The 17,077-nt window shown below is 63.9% G+C and overlaps 1 protein-coding gene across 1 annotated transcript; it reads right to left on the reverse strand.

Annotated features, from left to right (window-relative positions):
* Nucleotides 1–936: 936 nt before the first annotated feature.
* Nucleotides 937–16,671, reverse strand: PDLIM7 (PDZ and LIM domain 7). The gene is made up of 17 exons (XM_055718460.1): nt 15,948–16,671; nt 12,218–12,369; nt 11,874–11,904; nt 10,996–11,168; nt 9,401–9,555; nt 9,008–9,044; nt 7,998–8,329; nt 7,597–7,633; nt 6,865–6,903; nt 5,242–5,396; nt 4,831–4,867; nt 3,714–3,772; nt 3,341–3,575; nt 3,083–3,263; nt 2,776–2,896; nt 2,184–2,299; nt 937–1,912 (listed from the first exon to the last, which is right to left on the reverse strand). The coding sequence occupies exons 1-17, from the start codon at nt 16,236–16,238 to the stop codon at nt 1,826–1,828; spliced, it is 2,238 nt and encodes a 745-aa protein (XP_055574435.1). The 5' UTR covers nt 16,239–16,671; the 3' UTR covers nt 937–1,825.
* Between the last annotated feature and the right edge of the window lie 406 nt (nt 16,672–17,077).

Raw genomic sequence — 17,077 nt, forward strand, 5'->3', positions numbered from 1 at the left:
CAGCTTGGGCACGTACCACATCCTGCTCATCCTGGCCCTGCCAGGCAGGCGCCGGCTGTTTCTGTCCCTTTTCACAGCCACATCCTGCTGCTTCTCTGTGTGACCATCCCACCGCCCACATGTGCCCCAGCCTGAGCACCCAGCCTGGTCCTAGCCCACCTCCATCACTCCCACTTTCCGCCTTTGATGGGGTTTTTCCCTCCCGCAGCTGGTACCAGGGAGATGTGGCACCGCAGCCACAAGCTGGTTCTGGGTGATGCCAAGAGGCATTTGGCTTCCCGCAGCCAGCTCCTGCCCAGAACCTTCTAGTAGATTAGCAAGACAATTTTCCTTACAATTGCTCATCGTGGCAAGAGCTGCAATTATTAATGACCATTCCAGCTGCCAGAGCAGAGTGGGAGGAGCAGCTCTTCCCCACACCCGCTGCCCCTGAGCCTGTTCCAGCCGGAGGTCCCGGCCCAGCCTCGCTCCCGGCCTTGGGGACAGCAGCTGCATCACATGAGCGAGCACTTGGCTGCTTCATGCCGGAGCACGCCCAGAGCTGGTGCACGTGGCCCACGCGTGCCCCACGCCTTCCCATCCGCTGTGCAGGACTCGGGGCCAGGGCACAGCAGGGAGCAGGGGACACCACAGGGTAAGCGGGGACCCCCTTGCAGGGTCCAACACCTCCCCCTCTCCCCTTGCTGCAGCTTTGCCCCCCAGATTAATTACCACCTCCATTAGCAGTCCTGCCTGTTATGAGGCCAGAGGAGCAACGCAGGTATATGATGGGTCCAGCCCTGGCCGACACAAGCAGAGGAGAAATTCAAGGCAAAGATTTTCCCTGGAAAGCTGGAAGGAGCTGAGTCAGGCCCCGGGGGGAGCAGGGCAAGGACTGAGCATGACCTTCCCAGCCAGCCGCACCTCGCTCTGCAAAACCTCAGGCCTGGAGACAGCTGGCACTTGCAGAGAAGTGTTTATTAAAGGCACTAAAAGCACCGTGGCTACATCAGCAGCAGCCGAACCGGAGAGTGTGGGTTTGGGGGAGGAATTTACAGGCCCGGGATGGCAGTGGCAGAGCGCTCTTTGGGAGGAAGCCGTGCCTGAGCCTTGCAGGAGCCCACCAGCCGGCCGGCCACCAACACACACTGCCAGCCCACGGCTGGGGTGGCCTTGGCATACTGCCCTGCTCCCTGGCACAGCTGGGTTGGGGGTGATCCTGCACATCAGCCCCAAGGGAGCAGCAGGCCAGCTGGGGGGGGGGGGGCAGGGAACAGGACATGAGACACAGACCACCCACCCCGGCATGTGGCCAGGGTAGGAAGCCACCACAACAGTTTGCGGGGCAGCCAGTGGGTTGCTGCAGGGAGGGTCCTGGCCCAGGAGGAGAGCCAGGTCTCCAGCCCCACAAACTAAGCACACAGCAGGGAAAGTGGGGGAGAGCTTGGCAAGGGGCTGGGGGGCTGGTCCTCACCCACTCGGTGATGTGCTAGGAGCATCCCTGCCCTGGCACTGCGCTGCCAGGCAGCTGGGCCCCAGCCAGGCAAGGGAGCAGCCCTGCTGTACCAGATCCTCCCCCACTCCAGCCTCAGCGTGGCCGCAGCCACCACACTGCATGGCTTGGGGGCAGCATCCCCGTGCAGCATCCCCTTCCTGGGGCTCCTAGGGCCAGTCGTGGGGCACAGACCAGCTATAAGGCTGGAGCCAGGCCAGGAGCTGTCAGGAGAGAGGCAGGAGCAAGGGGATGGGGTGAGGGCCCAGCCTGGCTCCCTGGGGGCAGCAGGCGCTGGGGGAGAGGAGCATGCAGGGCCAGGGGCATGCGTGGGCACAGCTGAACTCCTGTCCCTCACACGTGGGAGAAAGCGTGGCTCTTGCAGAGCGGCTTGTCCTTCTTGGAGTAGAACGTCTTCCCTTCCAGGTTGGTCTGGCAGATCTGGGGAGGAGAGCGCCGGACAGTCAGGTCAGGGGTGCTGAGTCAGCCCCCAGGTCTCCCCGCTACAGCCCAGGGCCCAGCACTGGTGTTGCACAGATGCCAGGGAGCAGGAAGCTCAGAGCAGGGTCCCGAGCCACCAGCACAGAGCCAGGTGGGGAACACCTCGCGGCAGCAGGGACCCCCTGTGCTGCTGGTGTACCCCACACAGGGCACAACTGCCAGGGAGAGCCACGGGCCCCAGCAGCAGCCGAGAGGGAGGCACACGGCTCACCGCACAGACGAAGCAAGTGTCATGCCAGCTGAAACCCAGTGCCTCCAGGAACCGGTCCCCAGCATCGATCTTGAAGTCGCAGCCGCGGCACTTGGTGCCAAACATCTTCTCGTAGTCTGCGAGGAGAGGCAGAGCCTAGGTCAGTGTTGACTCACACAGCCCCTCATCCCAGGGGAGCAGGGCTGCAGCTCAGCCAGGATTCCACAGGCACAGCCTGGGGACAGCTCACTGCCAGCCCTGGGGGGACAATGCCCAAGGCACCTGGGTGAGATGGTGCAGGGTGGCCCCAGCCACCACCAGGCTGCAGAAAGGAGGTAAACCTCATCTCCCAGGGTGCAGCACTCGCCGTTGATGTACGTTCTCCATCATCGCCATGGCAACCCAGGAGCGATGGCACTACCCAGCAGCCAGGAAGGACTGGGATGGAGGGCTCAGGACTGCAGGAGCAGGGTCCCTATGTTCCCCATGGCCCAGGGGGAGCCCTGCAGGGCAGGGCAGCTCACCCCCCACCCCTGTGAGCAGCTGCTGAGTCCCAATGATGCCTGGTGCCCCAAGGCCATGCAGGGTGACACATGGGATCTCTGAGTCCTACCTCGCTCACAGTAGGGCTGTCCCTCCTCCATGTAGAAGGCACGGTTGCGGATGGGAGTTTTACAGGCGGCACATGTGAAGCACTGCACATGCCAGGTCATCTTCAGTGCGTGCATGACCTCCTGGAGAGGAGCTGCTGTCAGCTGGGGTGGCAGGACCACCCTATGCCACAGGGAAGCCCCATCCAGGGCAGAAAGGGACAAGGGATCCCATGGGGTGGGATCAGGACAGGAAGGGACGGAGCCAGGCGATCACAGGTGAGTGGGGAGCAAAGACAGGAGGTGTGGGGCAGGCTGAGGAACACTCACCCCAGTGATCTTCTTCTTGCACTTGGCGCAGCTGGGTGCATAGCGCGTGTCGTAGCACTTCGGGCAGAAAATGGAGCCTTTCTCCTCAAAGAAGCCCCCCTCATCCAGCACCTTCCTGCACTGGCAGCAGGTGAACTCCTCGGGATGGTAGTAATGTCCCAGTGCCACCAGGTAGCGTCCCCTGCAGCAGGACAGAGCCACGTCAGCCACGCCAGGGCCCAGGACACTGGTGTGGTGCCGACGGTGGCCAGGGCTCACCTGATGACCTTGTTGCACTTGTAGCAGAGGGGCGTGCGGCCGGGCCCTTCGGGGGCTTGCTGAGCTGCCTGCATGATGGAGCTGCGGTTCTGCATGGGGGTTGGCGTGGCCGGCTGGCTGTGCTTGCTCACCACTGTGCTTGTCTTGTCTGGAGCATAGCGCTCAGCGAAGGAGGGGTCCACAGCCCAGGGTGGGCGGCTGGCAGGGCCAGGGGTCGCAGCAGGAGCCCTGGGGGCTGCATGCACACACACATCTCCAGGACAGTGCTCCCAATCCCTTGGCAGCCCTCTCCCAGCACTAGTGGCTGGGCAAGTAGCATCCCCCAGCACTGCTGCCCCTCCCCACCTGAGCCCAGAGGCAACGTTTTACTCACCCAGTCCGGGGTCAGTCTTCATCGCTGCTCCTGGGGATGGGTCCAGCACGGAGACCTGGCTACAGAACACACAGTTAATCCAGCCTGCCCTGCTCACCCTTGCTGGGCCTGTGCGTGCGGGCTCACCCTCCCCCCTGAGAAGCAGGCGGGAGCTGGCCAAGCCCCTGTGCCCAGCCGGTAGCTGGTTTGGTGATGGGGTACCAAGCAAAGTGCCTTCAGCCCTGCAAAGACACAGCATCTCCGGGGTCTCTGGCAACCATTGCGGTGGTCTGGGGAGCAGTGGGAGGGAGCACAGGTCTGCCGGGGTCTGCTGCAGCAGCTCTGGGCTACTCCAGACTGACCAGGGACCCTGGGGACCACAGATCCTGGCTGCCTGCCCACATGCGATGGCTGTCCCCAGCCTCACTGGGGTGTGGAGGGGCTTGAACCTGACCCAGCGCAGGGAGTCCCAGGGTCCAGCTCTGGCAGAGCTGTGGACAGGCAGGGCCAGGCTGGTCCTGGGAGGGTCAAGGTCTGTGTCCCCCAGCAGGCTGCCAGCACTGTGCCTAGAAGCAGGCAGGGCAAGCCAGAGCCAGAGAATCATGGCCCACTTGAGAAAGGGGACAGGGACAGAGGGAGAGCTGGCGGCTCTGCATCTCTCCAGGGCAAAGACAAGGAGACAGCTACAAAACCAGGAGCATTTATTTGTGGCAGAGCTGGGACCCAACAGTCCCACGATGCCCAACAGAGGCATTACGGAGAGATACTGGCAAAAAAAGGGGTGCTGTGCACCACCTGTGCCCATCTGCACAGGGCAAGGAACAAGACCCCCCACCTCAGGCCCAGCTCCCTTCCCTGTCCCCACACAGGGAGAAGCTAGTGGCACTCACTCAGCTCTGCCCGGCTGTCACAGAGCCCCACACCAGGCTCACAGGACATCATGCCCCCCCATCCAGGTGCTGCCCAAACATGACCACACTGCCAGCAAGGTTTTGCCAGTGCCACCAGCCACCCCGACCCGCTGTGCCTGTGACACCACGGCATCCCCAGCTCGGTGCCAGCAACACGCAACGGGTCCTGCCCGGGACATGCAGCCCCACGGCTCCTGCTGCCACCCTGGTGCACACACTCCCCTTACCTGGGCTTTTTAACAAACACATCGTCATGACCTTCCACTGAGAGCAGCAGGAGAGAAAGGAGGAGACAGAGTCAGTCTGCAGCAACTAAGGTCCAGGGACAGCAGGAAGGGAAAGCCAGGAAAACCAGCCTCTCCTCCCATTGTCTTCCCGCCCCAGCGCACAGCCCTGCCCGGCCGTGGGGCAGGACATGGCCCCGGCTCTGCAGCTTGACCACGAGCCCACGTACCACCTGTGCCATGCACAGTCCTGGGCAGCTGTCATCAACTCACACTCCCCAGAGGGTCTGCGCGGGGTCAAAACCAATGCCCCTCCTGCCACGTCACCCCACAGCCTCTGCCGGGCACAGGTGGCCCTGGCAAAGCTGGGCACCGCTGGGCAGCCAAGCAGCACTGGGCTCTGTGGGAACTTACAGCTGTCTGTGCCCACCAGCTGGGCCAGTTTATGGAATGAGCGGGACTGGGAGGTCCCGGTGCGGGGCTGCCAGTCCTCAGCATCCTCTATCAGCCGCAACTTCCCGGGGTCGCATGTGGGGGTGCTGGGGGGCTCCAGCGGCTGCGGGGGCTGCCTGCGAGTGACAGAGGGCAGGTGCTCAGCCAGCACCACACATGAACCCTGCTTCAGCACGGGGCAGCACTCCCAAAAGCGCCCTCACACATGCTGACGCCCTCACCAGACCCTGACACTCATTGCTGCTCCTCCATGCCCCAGCCAGACCCACGGGCATCCCTGTGGCATTGAAAAAAAACAGCGGCACAACAGGCAGCGGTTGAGGCATGGCTCAGTGCATCCCCCTGCACACACAGCCAGCCCTGCAGACAGGGCCCTCATGAATATGCCAACACTCACACCTGACCAGCCCTGCAGCTGCTCCACTGCCCCATGGGACTTCCGTGCCCCAGGTCCAGGCACTGCCCAGCACCTCCCAACGCCCCCAGCAAAGTGTTGCCAGTGCCACCAGCTACCCCTACCCAGTGTGGCCAGGACACCATGCTGCAGCTTGGCCTCCTCAGCTCGGTGCCAGCAGGGCCCAGTGGGTCCTGCCTGGGGCACACCCAGCACAGGGACAGCCCAGCGTGGTGACACCCTGCCTGGGGACAGCCTGCCTGGCTGCTGGGTGCCCAGGCAGGACCCTCCGCAGGTGAGGGTCAGAGCAGTGGCTGAGCGCTGGCAGTGCCCGTCGTGCAGCTCTGCCAACAGCTTGGCTCTAGGGAGAAGAGGGAAGAGGAGGAAAGAGAGAAACAGCAACAGGGCAAAGAGCTTCCCCAGAGCCACTGCAAGCAGCGAATGCAAACCAGCCAGGTGGGCTGAGCCCGGGGCGGGCACCCCGCGGCTCCTGCTGCCGCCTGGCACACGCTGCTCTTACCTGGGCTTTTTAACAAGCTCATCCTCACGATCCTCCACTGAGCGCAGCAGGAGAGAGGAGGAGACAGAGTCAGTCTGTGGCAACCAAGGCCCAGGGACAGCAGGAAGGGAAAGCCAAGAAAACCGACCTCCCTGCCCACCAACCCCTGCCCCAGCGCACAGCCCTGCCCGGCCGTGGGGCAGAGCACGGCCCCGGCCCAGCGGCATCACCACGAGCCCACGCACAGCCCGGGCAGCTCCCGCTGACTCAGTCGCCCCAGAGGGGTCACACCAGGCCAAAACCAATGCTCTGGTGCCATGAGGCACCACAGCCTTTACCCAGCTGCTGTGGTCCCGGCAAAGCGGGAAACCTCCGGGCAGCCAAGCAGCACTTGGCCCTGCAGGAACTTCCTACCATCTGTGCCCACCAGCTGGGCCAGTTTACGGAAGGAGCGGGACTGCTGGGAGGTCCCGGTGCGGGGCTGCCAGTCCTCAGCATCCTCTATCAGCCGCAACTTCTCAGGGTCGCATGTGGGGGTGCTGGGGGGCTCCAGCGGCTGCGGGGGCTGCCTGCGAGTGACAGAGGGCAGGTGCTCAGCCAGCTCCGCACATGGACCCTGCTTCAGCACGGGGCAGCACTCTCAAAGGTGCCCTCACACATGCTGACCCCCTCACCAGATCTCAGCACTCACCGCTGCTCCCCTGTGCCCCAGCCGGACCCGTGGGCATCCCTGTGACATTGGTAAAAACGGCGGCACAACAGTCAGCGATTGACTCATAGCTCCGTGCATCCCTCCCGTATGCAGCCGTGGCCCCACAGAGGCACGAGCCCCACAGATGCCAGCAACATTCACTCCTGACCAGCCCTGCAGCCGCCCCACAGGACATCATGCCCCAGGTCCAGGTGCAACCCACTGTAAGGACACCCTGTTTGGGGACAGCTGGGGCAGGACCCTTCCAAGGTGACAGTTGTGGCAGTGGCTGAGCAATGGCAGTGCCTGTCGCGGGGTGAGCGCAGGGTGGGCTCTGTGGCTCCGCAAACAGCTTGGCTTTGGGGAGAGAACAGGAGGACAGAGGATGAAGAGAAGAAACAGTGGTAGGGCAAAGAGCTTCCCTGGAGTCACTGCAAGCAGCAAGCATGAGGGCCAGCCAGTGGCACTCACCCAGCGCTGCCCGGCCACCCTGCCGGCCCCACCAGGCTCATGGCCCCTTGCACCCGAGGTCCAGGTGCTGCCCAGTACCTCCCAACACGCCTAAGCCAAGTCTGCCAGTGTCTCCAGCCTCCTCCAGAACGTGTTTGCCCAAGAGGCCGTGGTTCAGCTCAGCCTCCCCGGCTCAGCGCCAGCCATGCCCAGAGTCCTGCCCGGGACACGCAGCCCTGTACGCCGCGGCTCCTGCTGCCGCCTGGCACACGCTGCTCTTACCTGGGCTTTTTAACAAGCTCATCCTCACGATCCTCCACTGAGCGCAGCAGGAGAGAGGAGGAGACAGAGTCAGTCTGTGGCAACCAAGGCCCAGGGACAGCAGGAAGGGAAAGCCAAGAAAACCGACCTCCCTGCCCACCAACCCCTGCCCCAGCGCACAGCCCTGCCCGGCCGTGGGGCAGAGCACGGCCCCGGCCCAGCGGCATCACCACGAGCCCACGCACAGCCCGGGCAGCTCCTGCTGACTCAGCCACCATGAAGAGTTGACTTGGGGCTGAAATCAAGACCCTAGTGCCACAATCAAGCCCCCAGTGCCACATCACCCCACAGCCTCTGCCAGGTTCTGGCTACCCAGCAGAGTCCAGCACCACCAGGCAGCACCGAGCCCTGTGGGAACTCACTGCTGTCTGTGCCCGTCAGCTGGGCCAGTTTGCGGAAGGAGCGGGACTGGGAGATCCCGGTGTGGGGCTGCCAGTTCTCAGCATCCTCTATCAGCCGCAACTTCCTGGGATCACATGTGGGGGTGCTGGGGGGCTCCAGCAGCTGTGGGGGCTGCCTGCGAGTGACAGAGGGCAGGCGCTCAGCTGGCACCATGCACGGACTCTGCCCGGCACTGCAGCACAGGGCAGCACTTCCAAAGATGCCCTCACACACACCAACTTCCTCGCCAGACCCTGACACTTGCCACTGCTCCTCCATGCCCCAGCCAGACCCACAGACACCCCAGCGGCATCAGAAAACGGGCGGCACAACAGCCAGTGGTTGGCCTGTGGCTCAGTGCATCCCCCTGTACACAACCCCAGCCCCACGGAAGCCGGCAGCGTTCGCTCCAGCCCAGCCTCCCGGCCACCCCCCGGCCCCATGAAAAAGCTGGTGACACTGACCCAGCTCTGCTCAGCCACTCCACACCGGCATTACAGGACATCGTGCCCCAGGTCCAGGCACTGCCCAGCACCTCCCAACACCCCCAGCAAGGTGTTGCCAGTGCCACCAGTCTCCTGCAGATCCCATTTGCTCAAGAAGCAACGGTGCAGCTTGGCCTCCTCAGCTCGGTGCCAGCAGGGCCCAGGAGGTCCTGCCAGGCATGCCCAGCGTGGGGACACCCTGCCTGGGGACAGCCTGCCTGGCTGCTGGGTGCCCAGGCAGGACCCTCCCGAGGTGAGGGTCAGCGCAGTGGCTGAGCGCTGGCAGTGCCTGTTGCAGGGCAAGTGCAGGGCAGGCTCTGTGGCTCCACCAACAGCTCAGCTTTGGGGAGAGGGAAAGAGGAGGAGGAGCAGAGAAAAGGAACAGCAACAGGGCAAAGAGCTTCCCCAGAGCCACTGCAAGCAGCGAATGCAAACCAGCCAGGTGGGCTGAGCCCGGGGCGGGCACCCCGCGGCTCCTGCTGCCGCCTGGCACACGCTGCTCTTACCTGGGCTTTTTAACAAGCTCATCCTCACGATCCTCCACTGAGCGCAGCAGGAGAGAGGAGGAGACAGAGTCAGTCTGTGGCAACCAAGGCCCAGGGACAGCAGGAAGGGAAAGCCAAGAAAACCGACCTCCCTGCCCACCAACCCCTGCCCCAGCGCACAGCCCTGCCCGGCCGTGGGGCAGAGCACGGCCCCGGCCCAGCGGCATCACCACGAGCCCACGCACAGCCCGGGCAGCTCCCGCTGACTCAGTCACCCCAGAGGGGTCACACCAGGCCAAAACCAATGCTCTGGTGCCATGAGGCACCACAGCCTTTACCCAGCTGCTGTGGTCCCGGCAAAGCGGGAAACCTCTGGGCAGCCAAGCAGCACTTGGCCCTGCAGGAACTTCCTACCGTCTGTGCCCATCAGCTGGGCCAGTTTACGGAAGGAGCGGGACTGCTGGGAGGTCCCGGTGCGGGGCTGCCAGTCCTCAGCATCCTCTATCAGCCGCAACTTCTCAGGGTCGCATGTGGGGGTGCTGGGGGGCTCCAGCGGCTGCGGGGGCTGCCTGCGAGTGACATTGTTGTCTGTCAAATCTGGCAGATCCCCACACCATCACTTCCCTGGGGCTCCTGCACGCTTCCCCCAGCACAGAACCATAGCACACCAGTACCTGAGATTCCGCATGTTGCCTTACTCCCCACACCCCCTACTCCTCCTCCGTGCAGGACAGGCCCATTAAGGACCGACTGAGGACTGACCGCCATTCTAGCAGTCCCGAGACTGGCCCCAAGGGCCAGGAGGGGAAAGGACAGGGCAAGAATAAGCCAAGGTCAAAAAAATCACCAGCAGAGGAGCTGTATGAGAGCCCAGTGCACACCTGTTGTGCCCATGGCAGTGCTGCCTGCCTGCCTGGCCCTGGGCAGGGTGCCCAGCACAGCCCAGCAGCCCTCGCCCAGCCAAGACATGTCTCAAAGAAGGAAGGGACCACACGTGAGGACACTGCAGGGCCGCAGCAGCTGGCAGGGACAGGCAGCACTCGCCCTTCAGGCTAGGGACAGCTCGCTGCCAGGAGTGACCCACCCACACGGGCAGAGCAGCACATGCTGCCCATCCCTGGGCTGGTCCTGCCCCAGAGAACAGGGCACTAGCAGGGGAGAGGCATGCAGGGAGGACAGAGAGAGCAGGCCAAAGGCTTACTGACTTGTCAAGGCTCAGCACCTGTAGGAGAGAGGGAAAGAGAAAGGGAGGAGAGAAAGAAAGAGAAAGGAAGGTGAAATTAGACCCACAGCACCCAAGAAACTTCCAGAGCTCACCTACAGCCTGCACTAGTCCCCCTGCCCCTGACACTCATGCCTAGCTTGCCCAGGGCCGGGAGCACACTGGGACACTGGGACAGACACCAATGGACCAGACCATGCCTCCCACAGCCCCCCAGACCAGACCTAGCTGCCCAGGGCAGCCAGGGCTGCGCGTCCCCGATTGCCCGGTTTCAGGGCATCATGGCAGCTCTTGGCAGGAGGTGCAGGGACCAGCAGCTGCCGGACACACCGCAGCCAGGTGGGCAGCCTGCAGAGGCACAAGCTCCTTCCCTGCAAGTGGGGCGAAGACAGTGCTCCACAGGGCTCAAAGGCTTCACTCTGCCCAGCCCGTTCCAGCAGCCTGGGGACCAGCAGGTCATCCCCAGGCAGCACTGGCTGGTGGCCACAACGCAGTCATTGCCTTCCTGCTACTGCAGATGCCAGCGAGTGTCCTGCTGTGACCACTGTGTCACGCACTGCAGGACTCCCCACGGGCTGACATGTCCCGGAGCGAGGGACCAGCACGTGCGTGGCTGTGTCCCCACACACTGACAGTCCTGTTGTACCACCTCAGCACCAGCTGTGGGGGACCCCAGCATGGCCACCGTCACCCGCTCCCACCCACGGGTGCCTGGCATGCAAGGCGCAGCAGGGCTGGGCAGCAGGCTCCCCCCAGTCCTCGGGGAGCAGGATGGACAGCAACATACCCATTGTGCTGGGGGGTGCAGGTGGGCGCCAGGGGTGCATACGTCACGGGTTTCGTCACCAGCCCAGGCCGTGGGTTCGGAGGCGAGCCGGCCCCGAAGGGCCGAGCTGTTTTGTTGAGGGCGGTGCTGGGAGCGAAGTTATATTTCAGGGGTTCAGAGCAGGGGAGTGAGTCCTGAGCGAGACAAAACACACAGACACAGGCTCACATGTCAAGCAGCATGCAAGGGGCAGCCCCGGGCCAGGCAGCACAGCAGGCAGCTAGGCAGGAAAGCTGGATAGCACGTGCACCTCAGATACTGGGCTCTGCCAGGCTGGCACTTCTATCCACGGGGCCCAGTGACAGCAGGTCACAAACCCGGCCCAAGGGTCACTGGAAGATTAGCACGTGCCCCAGACGCTTGCTGCTGCCCAAGGTGGGGTGGTGCATGCACACACTGATCACAACCATTCTGTGGCATGAAGCTGAACGCGTGCAGGTGGCTTCCAGCCAGGAGCCACCAGTCACCAGCCCCAGCCTTGCCTCTCTGCGTCCGGGCGCTCCCCAGCACTAGCAAACACGGGCCCTGAGGCCGTGCTGCAGCTGCCCGGCCTCCTCCCCTGCACCCCTGCCCGCACCCAGCACCAGCGCGGGCACAGACAGGCAGCGGCCAGGACCCAGGCACCCTCTGGGCAGACCCCGCTCCCTCCAATCTGCCATAGTGCAGGGGGCAGAGCTGCTCCTCCAGTGGGGAGTTTTCCAGCCCTCCAAACACATCCCAGTCTCTCAGAAGCCTGCGGGCCCCAGGAGCGAAGGTCCAATCTGTCCATCTATGCTCAGAGATTCCCCTCCCCTGAGACAAGGCTGAACTGCTGCCGCAGCACCAGGAGCAACACGTACCTTCTGCGGCTTCCCCAGGTGGTTCTGGGCTCTGCAAGAGAGAAGACAGCCAGGGAGGTGCTGGAACCAGCCCAGCCATCACCGGGACGCTGGTACCCCAGGGATGTAGCACCTGCCCGTGAGGAGCCACGGCTGGCTGGCACTGCCCCATGGCTCGCAGGTGAGGGCCAGCAGCCAGGCTAAGCCTCATCCAGCCAAACCTTGGGCCCAGCCCGGGGCTGCCAGGCTCTGAGCAAGAAGTGATGCTGGGAGACGGTGGTACCAAGGGATGGCACTGGGCAGTGGGCCCTGGCTCTGCTCCAGCCACACCAGGACCCCAGGTTTGCAGGACCTGTGAATCCTACCTGCTCAAGGTGAGGCAGAGCCTGTCCCCACAGGCGCGGATCCTGTTCTGGGCCTCAATGTGCGTCATGGAGCTGGTGCTCTCCCCGTCGATGTATAGCACCCAGTCGCCCACTCCCACGCCAGCCTGGGCCGCCTTCCCACCTGGTGTCAGCTGCAGGACAGACAGAGTCAGGGAGAGACAGGCCAGCTGAGCAGCAGCGTTGGGAGCGGAGGAATACCCTCATCCTCAGGAGAACTGGGCTCTACTGTGGCCCAGGCTCCCCTGTGCAAGGCTCAGCCCAGCCTAGGACACCCATACAGGCCTGACCCAGGGGGAGGAAGGGACCCATGGATCACTCCCCCATTTTTCAGTGCATCAGCCCAGAACAGCCTCTTCCCCTCTGCAGCAGCAGGGCACCCAGCACTGCCCAGTCCCTACCCTCTGGCACAGCTCGGGGCTATGCCAGCATCCTGGGGTCCCGTCCCATCCCAGTGACACCAAACAGCGGAGATGGCACCAGCTTAGCCTTAGCAGTAGGCCCAGCTGCCCCTCGGAGCCACCCCTGTGGTCCTGGGGCGGGACAGGAGCGCAGTGAGTCAGGGCCCACCGGCCAGCCCACGTCTTGCTGCAAACCACAGGCATGTCCAGCCCTTTGCCTGGGGTGAGTGGGGCACAGGGGAGGCACCCTCCAGGCATTGCCCTCAGCCGCCTGTGCTCCCATCCCAGTCCCATTCCCCTCCTGGTGCCGGCAAGGGCAGACATTACCTCATTCCCGCAGAGGAGCAGGAGTCCCCCGGGGCAGGGAGACACCCGCCCCCACCCACGCTGCTCCCCCAGACCTCACCCCGCGGGGCAGCCGGGAGCATGGCCACAGGTTCCCCTGCCCAGCCACAGTGCCAAAGATGCACCTTGCCCTCAGCACGGCTCTACATCAGCCCTATGCTGGGAAGCAAAGGCTGCCCTCCCCTCCCACCAGGGACGCACAGCCGAAGGCAAGGAGGGCCCCGAGCACCACACACAGCTCCCAGGCACTGACAGACAGACAGACGTGGGCAGGCTGCAGCCATTCCTGCTCCTCCAGCACGGAAGAACTCGAGGCGCTTGGACGTGAACCAAGTATTTCCTCAAGTCCTGCTCAACATGAACATAAAAGGAGCGAGCCAGATTCCCAGCACTGTCAGAGGGCTGAAAAAACCCTGCCGCCGAGCCCCTGCCCCCACCGCCCGTGTGCAGGGTCTGGCTCACCCCAGAGATGTGCTCCCTTTCCCCACACCAGCACCGGCTCTCCATGTGAGGCCAAACCCCACACCCGGGCTGGATGTGACCCGGCTCCATCTGCATCCCGCTGCCATCCCCAGAGTAACACGGGTACCCCCGCACCACCCAGCGCCCACTCCTGCCCGGCATGGGAGGGTGCCCTGGGCAGCCAGTGGTGCTGGCCGGCTCCTGGTCGCGCTGCTGCAGGCCCCAGCTTGCTGCCCTTGAGGGCTGGGGAAGGTGTGGAGCACCTGCGTGGGTTTGGAAGCAGGAGCGGGAGCTGGGAGAGGTTTTCACACAGATGCCCGGGAAGGGGAGAGCACAGTAGGCTGCGTCACACAGCCGCACCCAGCCCCGCCACGCTCCCCTTCCCCCTCTGCGCCGGCACACCAAGAAACCCCCTCGGCAGGTGCCAGCTCAGCTGGGAGCCATGGCAGTGCCAGCACTCCCACTTTCCACCCAGCTCCGCTAACCAGGGCTTCCTTCCTGCCCTCTCCACCCAGCCAGTCCTTTGTTCCCCATGCCTCTGTCACTGCACCCAGCAAGGTGCTCACCGGGTGCCCCAGACATGGCCTCGGCCAGCATGGAGGGGAGTGGGGCACCTGCACAAGGGCCCAGGCAGCATTTTCCAGTGCCTTCCCACCTGTAGCGCTGAGGGTCTCTCCTCTTCCCCAGCTAGCAGATGCCAGGACATGCCACACACCATCCCACTCCCCAGATGCCAGCCTGGCTCCAGCACAAGCAGCTCAGGACCACGGTCTCGCTGCCTGCCTAGCCAAGGTGTCAGGACCCTGGCAGAGCTCCTTACCACGAGAGCCACATGCACAGAGGCCCAGGGCAGCACCTCTTTTGTTTGACCGCTGAGCTAAAGCGGCCTTGCAGCTCACCCAGTAGTGTCACAGTGATGGATGCAGCCAAGAGCTGAAGCACACTCGGTGCTGCTTTCCCCCTGTGCTCCCCCAGCCCACCGAGCAGGGCCCCGCCGCAGCCCTCAAAGCCAGGGCAGGACACTTCCTTGCAGCCTGCTCCGGCAGCCCCAGGCCTGGCAGGACAGCCTGCCCTGCCAGCAACGCCCTTGCTCAAGGGAAGCAGTGGCCAAGAACAGCAGGATGCTCTGGGCAGCAGAGCCGGCAGAGAGTGAGCGAGGTGGTGTGCTCTGGGCTGGGGATGCCTCCAGGATGCAAAACAGTGCAGGGTCATCCCTTCCCATCAAACAAGGCCAACTGTTACGCCACACAGCCCAGCCTCACCAGAGAGCCCCCAAAAGCTGGCTACATCCCCTGGGATGTCCTCGCTGCTCCTGCCTGCCCTGCCAAAGCAGCGCTGCCCAAGCCCTGAGGGTAGCACTGGCCACCTCATACAGCGGGGCTGTTGCTTTATGAGGCCCCTGCCCTAGGAGGCTCCTCCATCCGACCAGACCCTTTGTTAAGTGCTGGCTCACAGCCAAGAGAAACATTTTTTAGACAACAAACTCGCTGAAGCCGTCTCTGCGTGCTCGGCAGAGATCGACAGGCCCCAGGGCAGCAGTGCTGGCAACACCAGCCCTGCACGGTGCCCTCAGGGTCTGTGCTCTGAGCCGGGGTGCTGCAGACCCATGCTCTCCAGGGCAGGCATGCGGTACCAGGCTCCTGCTGAGGATAAGCCCTGCACGCAGCGCTCGGTGTCACGAGCAAAGTTATCCTTTGAGAAGCAGCCTCAGTGCCAGCTGCCAGAGCGTCAGCAGCATGGACAACACAGTCACATTCCAAGGCTTATAAGGCAATTGCGTGGCGAGAGCCATGGCCAGCACCCACCCAGGGGGACCTGGCCACCGGGGAACAGGGACCCACACACACATAGGGGCCAGACCTGATCTGGGTGAGCATCGCACCAGGAGCAGCTTGCACCAGGTGCCTCAATCGCAACCAGCCAGCGGCACAACTCTCATTTATGCTGGAGAAAAGAGATGATTTTGTGGAGGAAGCCACATCCCAGTGCAGGCAGCAGCACAGACTTCCTCCCCTCCCTGCCCATTTTGGGGGCCAGCTCGGGTGCAGAACTAGCTGCCATACAGCGGGAGGGAGGGCAAACAGACACAAGCCAGGTCCTGGGATGCTGAGCCCAGTGTCAGGGTGCAGACTGGGAGGCCAGCCCCACAGCTTGGAGATGGAGAGAGCAGACTGCCTCCCCCTGTGGTGGGCATGCTCCGGAAGGGGCCTCCCCTACCCCCCCCAGCAGCCAGAATGACTCTGCAGAGTCTGTACAACATTTCACATCCCTGCTGCGGTCCTCTGCCCGGAACACCCCGGTGCTGGAGAACAGCTGCAGCTGATAAGGCACCAAGGAGGCTGTGTGGAGCCAGGCAGGGCAGGACACAGCACTCCTGGGGTCCTGGCTCATCTGCATCCCACATACAGCTCTGCCTCAGCCACCTGGACACAGCCACCGTGGCCTCGCATCCACAGAGGCAGGAGGAACGATGGATGGATGTCACCAGTCTCAGCTTCTCTTACCCTGGAGATCGAGAGTGGCATGCTGAAATCCTTTCCTCCTTGCAGCCTGAAGCCCCAGGGCGCTGGCCCATTCAGCATCACCTTGTAGGTTTCCATATCACCCATCTCTGCAAGGGAAGAGGGTGTGATCCTGATGTCAGAGTACATAGGAACAACACAGAGAGAGCAGGTGAGGAGGGGGCCTGGGGCCTGGCAGGATGGGACAGGAGAAGATAGGTCATGTTTCCAGCAGTAACTCCACCCCAGCCATCCTACACTATGGTTAGAGATGCACCCCAAGTCTATCAGCATCTCCTCCAGCAGCGTCAGAGTAGAGGGGCCCAGGGTAATGTTGACTAGCACCAGAGAGCCGTGCACAGCCCCACTGACACCTGCAGTGGAGCATCCGTGGGCTCCGCTCTCCTCCTCCCAAACCCAAGATGTGCTCTCCCTTACAGCACTCACACTGCTGAAAGTCAAGACCGTTTCAAACCATGGGGAAGCAACAGCAGGTCCGTAAGGATGGGAACCAGAAGCGTTTTTGCTGGGTGAATTAGCAGCAGCAGCACAGGAGCTGCATGATGCCACCCGAGGCACCTGGCAGAGCAGCCAGCCTGGCGCTCCAGCAGCCGGCCGAGCAGATGCTACCTGGGAGCGAGCCCATCTCCGCGCACGGAGCCAGGCACTGGGAATCCCGGCGCTCCGCTGCCTGCCAGGGCTGCACTGACAGCTGTCAGCCGGCCAAGCCTCCGGGCAGGCGGGCCAGCCCCGGCCTCCCGGCCACCCCGCACCTGGAAGGAGTCGCCAGACCCCCGCGAAGCCCCCCAAGGACCTTCCTCCTGCCGCTGCCAGGCGGAGGGAAAAGGCCAGCTCCGGAGGCCCGGGCTCCCCCCCGCGCCCCGCAGGGATGCGGGCTGCCGGCGGGGAGGCGGCAGGGCCGGGGGCCGGAGTGCCCCCGCGCTCCCGGCCCGGTGCGGGCTATATAAGGCGTGTAAGACGACACCAGCCCGCTCCCCGCTCGGGAGCGCCGGGGAAGGCTGCGTGTCAGGCATTCCCGCCGCCCAAGCCCCGCCGCGGCGCCGGAACCGGGGCGGCCTGGAGCAGGCAGCCCCCCCGCCCCACCGCGGGGCTGGGGTCCCCAGCAGCCCCAG

The sequence above is a fragment of the Falco cherrug genome, chromosome 8 (assembly GCF_023634085.1).
Source record: "Falco cherrug isolate bFalChe1 chromosome 8, bFalChe1.pri, whole genome shotgun sequence".
Classification (NCBI taxonomy): Eukaryota; Metazoa; Chordata; class Aves; order Falconiformes; family Falconidae; genus Falco; species Falco cherrug.